This window comes from Castanea sativa, chromosome 11, assembly GCF_040712315.1.
Source record: "Castanea sativa cultivar Marrone di Chiusa Pesio chromosome 11, ASM4071231v1".
NCBI lineage: Eukaryota > Viridiplantae > Streptophyta > Magnoliopsida > Fagales > Fagaceae > Castanea > Castanea sativa.
This window is the reverse complement of record NC_134023.1, coordinates 18,988,643-18,992,871: the sequence shown is the minus strand read 5'-3', so window position 1 is coordinate 18,992,871 and position 4,229 is coordinate 18,988,643. Positions and strand designations below refer to the sequence as shown.

Below are 4,229 nucleotides of genomic sequence, written 5' to 3'. Positions count from 1 at the left end.
TACATTTTTGTCCAATTTTAGGAAAAATAAATAAATTTTTATCAAAAAGAAAAACTAAATGCACACTTAGTTATTTTTATAGGCAATTTAATTCTATTTCATGTTTCATGTATAACATATATTTGTTTTTTATTTCATTTGTAGAATTAGACTAGTATTAATTATTTACTATAAAATCAAAGATTCAAATATTATTTCACTTTCATCTTTGAACTTTTTTTCGTTTTATTTGCATCTAAGAAATACTAAAAAAAAAAAGAGTTTTTTTTTTTTTGGGAATCAAAATATAAAGAGTTTAGATAAATGTTAAAAGTTTTTTTTCCTTATTTATTTATCTTTAAAAAGTTTGGGCGATAATGGGTTACCTCAACCTATGAATAACCAGATTAAGGTAATAAGACTAACATGTTTTAAATTGATCAAAGACCAGTGAACCACCAAGGTGCATTTTTGACGTGATGATCACTTCACAAATGTAAGTATTTGTGGGGTATAGAAGGCAAAGATTGAAATCTAAGACTCCATGAGGGAACTTTACACGCATATACATTTAGATTAGTTTAGAACAAAATTTCTACATTGTATAATATTTATAAAAAAAAAACCCCAATGACCCCTTACCTAATCCGATCCAACCTAAATGGTCCAACCCAACCCGACCTAAACCATTTAACAAGCTAGGCGGGAACATCGTAACCTAAGCATGGGAAACAGCTAATGTAAGTTCAGGCACAGAACTTTGACTCTACTTCTGGATATGGCTTTACTTGTTACCATCACTCATGCCCGCAACACGAGTTATTACCATTGTCCATAGACACTTTTCCCTCTCAAACTGTTCATATTTGAAGTTTCATTACTCGTGCTTCTCCACCCTTTTTCTATCAAAACCCAATCTCCAGTCTGCTTCATACCACAAAACCAGCAAATTTCTTGTTTACTGCAACACCCAGATCACAAAACATGGAAAAAATGGTAATATCAAAGAAGCTGAGTCCGTCTTCAGTCATATGCCCCACAAAAATACCATCTCTTGGACTGCCATGCTCACTGCCTATGGTCAAAGTGGCCAGACCGTCAGAGCCCGGAAACTGTTTGATGAAATGCCTGAGCGAAACACTGCTTCGTATAATGCCATGATCACGGCATATATTCGGAATAAATGCGTGATAGAAGAAGCTGTTAAGTTGTTTGATGAGATACCTGAGCGTAATGCTATCTCTTATGCTGCAGTGATCACTGGTTATGTACGGGCAGGGATGTTTGACAAGGCTGAGAAGCTTTACTCTGATATGCCAGTGCAGTGGCGGGATCCGGTTTGTTCGAATGCTCTAATAAATGGGTATTTGAAGACGGGAAGGTTGGAAAAGGCAGGTCGAATTTTTGAGGGTATGAGGGAGAGAGATGTGGTTTCTTGGAGCTCTATGATTGATGGGTATTGCAAAGAGGAAAGGGTAAGTGATGCTAGAAATTTGTTTGATATCATGCCAGAGAGGAATGTAGTTTCTTGGACAGCAATGATTGATGGGTACATGGGAATGGAGAGTTTCAAAGATGGGTTTGAATTGTTTTCGAGTATGAGAAGGGAAGGAACAGTGAAGGTTAATTCTACTACCTTGACCGTGCTGTTTGATGGTTGTGGTAGTCTTGGTAGGTATAGAGAAGGGATTCAAATGCATGGATTGGCTTCATGCATGGGATTTGATTTTGATGTCTTCTTAGGAAATTCTATTATTACCATGTATTGCAGATTTGGTTGTACAGATGTAGCTACAAAGATATTTCATCAGATGAGTAGGAAAGATGTGGTTTCTTGGAATTCCTTGATTGCGGGTTACGTCCAATATGGTTCAATTGAAGAAGCCTTTACACTTTTTGAGATGATGCCCAGAAAAGATGTAATTTCCTGGACAACCATGATTACAGGATTCTCGAGCAAAGGGATAACTGAAAAATGCATCCAATTGTTTAAATTGATGCCTCAGAAAGATGATATTGCTTGGACGGCTGTCATTTCTGGTTTTGTGAATAACGGGGAGTATGAGGAGGCCTTTTGTTGGTTTATAGAGATGCTTCAGAAAGCAGTCAGGTCAAATCCTCTTACTTTGAGTGGTGTGCTTAGTGCTTCAGCTGGTTTGGCAATACTTAACCAAGGGCTGCAAATCCATGCTCACATAGTAAAGATGGATTTGGAATTTGATTTGTCCATTCAAAACTCTTTGGTTTCAATGTATTCAAAATGTGGAAATGTGGATGATGCCTACATGATTTTCAAAAATATCAATGCACCCAATATTGTGTCCTTTAACTCGATGATTACTGGATTCGCCCAAAATGGGGTTGGGGAAGAAGCACTTAAATTATTTCAAAAAATGCAGAATGAAGGCCAGGAACCAAATCAAATCACATTTCTTGGCATTCTTTCAGCCTGCACCCATGTGGGACTTGTGAAAGAAGGATGGAACTACTTTACATCAATGAATTCGTTATATGGTATTGAACCGGGGCCTGACCACTATGCATGCATGGTTGATCTCCTTGGCAGAGCTGGATTTCTAGACAAAGCGATTGATTTGATCCGTTCAATGCCTCTTGAACCCCATTCTGGAGTTTGGGGGGCTCTTCTTGGCGCAAGCAAGACCCACTTACGTATTGATATTGCAAAGCTTGCAGCTGAGCAACTTGTCAAATTGGAGCCTGATAATGCAACCCCTTATGTGGTCTTATCCAACTTATATTCCATTGAGGGGAAAAAGGAGGATAGTGATGAAGTCAGAATGACCAAAAAATCAAAAGGGATTAGGAAGAATCCAGGTTGCAGTTGGATAATAGTGAAAGACAAGGTTCATATGTTTCATGCAGGATATCAATATCATATGGACTTTGAAAGGATATATGTTATGCTTTGGACCATGTCAATGGAAATGAATCAGTTGGAGTACAGCAGATAATGACTGGTTTCCTTTCTTTAAAATGATATACATGTCAAAAGAGGTAACTACCACCAGTGTTTTTTTGTAGATATCTGTGGGAGCTATCATCTCATATATGATTTGAGTTTCTTCTGTTTCTTATGGTTGATTATTTGAGGCTGGTCTCAAGGCTTTGTTCGGAAGGAAACACAGCTTCTTAGGATACTTTTCCTGAAAAGAATTAAAAGAAAAGCCATCATTCTTTCAATGGGTAATGATGGTTTAATATGCAGCCAACATCTTTTTGGAAACTTGTAGGGGCTGGGCGTTTGCAACAATTTTGATGAAGGCATCTCACTTTGTGCTGTTGGTATAAAAATTTTCCTAGCATGTGAAGGCTGTAATCCTTTTGGACTCCCAGTTAAGCATACAGGAGCTTGTTCTACTAAATGACCCCAACAGGTACTTGTCGTTGTTGTGTGTTCTTTTTAGACCAGTTCGTCATTCTTTTTTAGCCCAGGATTCTGCTTGATGACAATAATTGTTGCTATTTTAAGAGTCCTTCAGAATGCTTGTATCAACCTCTATTATAAGGTATCTACATCTTTATGTTGTTGCTCAAAGGGTCTCCCTCCTTCAGAATGCTTGACACCACAGCTGCAAAACCATTGCTTTGCTTCCTCTGCCCTCTTCCCATTCCATTTCTGGAGATAGGGTAGCCAGACACTGTTTTGGAACGTTGTGCATATATTCTGCCCCGAGTTTCATTGGAGATGAGCATAATCAATTCCGTAGTTTTATGGTTTCTCAAGCTCCCAAGCAGTCTTACATCACATTTGGCAATTAGTCCTCTCTTCAATTACTGCTTTGCTGTTGTTGATGATCACACCTAGAAGATTACAAGGTGATTTCTAACATCTCTGATCTATGTTATTAAGAACAACTGCAACTATGACTTAAATCATCAGGGTCAGGGTTCTTGTGGAAAATATTATTTGTTTTGTCAAAGGGAAAATAAAAGGAAAAAGAGTTGTAATCTAATCACACAAAACCCTAATTATCTTCTTTTTATATTGAGTGTGAATTTTCTGAACTACAAGAAGTAAAAATAGCATACCCTTTGATTGAAAGTATTTCCAATAATTGTTTGCCAGACCTCAAATATAAATTTATTGCATCATCCTGTATCTCCTACAAACTTTTGTGATGGATTTGTGGGTGAATAACAACAAATATATGATGTTTTCAAGGGTTATGATTTATCCTACTACATGACAAGGGATTTCATGCCAAGAGCATTATAGCTTAACTGGCACC

The 4,229-nt window shown here is 37.4% G+C and overlaps 1 protein-coding gene across 3 annotated transcripts; it reads left to right on the top strand.

The window, feature by feature from the left end:
- Positions 1-685: 685 nt before the first annotated feature.
- Positions 686-3,953, top strand: LOC142615264 (pentatricopeptide repeat-containing protein At1g53600, mitochondrial). Of its 3 annotated transcripts, none has more exons than XM_075787996.1 (2): positions 686-3,374; positions 3,553-3,953. In XM_075787996.1, exon 1 carries the CDS (start codon positions 783-785, stop codon positions 2,949-2,951), a length of 2,169 nt encoding a protein of 722 aa, XP_075644111.1. In that variant the 5' UTR covers positions 686-782; the 3' UTR covers positions 2,952-3,374; positions 3,553-3,953. The 3 variants fall into 3 exon arrangements, with proteins under 3 accessions (XP_075644111.1, XP_075644110.1, XP_075644109.1); XM_075787995.1 differs by having other exon boundaries at positions 3,537-3,953; XM_075787994.1 differs by having other exon boundaries at positions 3,470-3,953.
- Positions 3,954-4,229: the final 276 nt, after the last annotated feature.

Bases quoted from the DNA above. Each gene is read 5' to 3' on its own strand.
- LOC142615264 (XM_075787996.1), top strand. From the start codon at position 783: ATGCCCGCAACACGAGTTATTACCATTGTCCATAGACACTTTTCCCTC.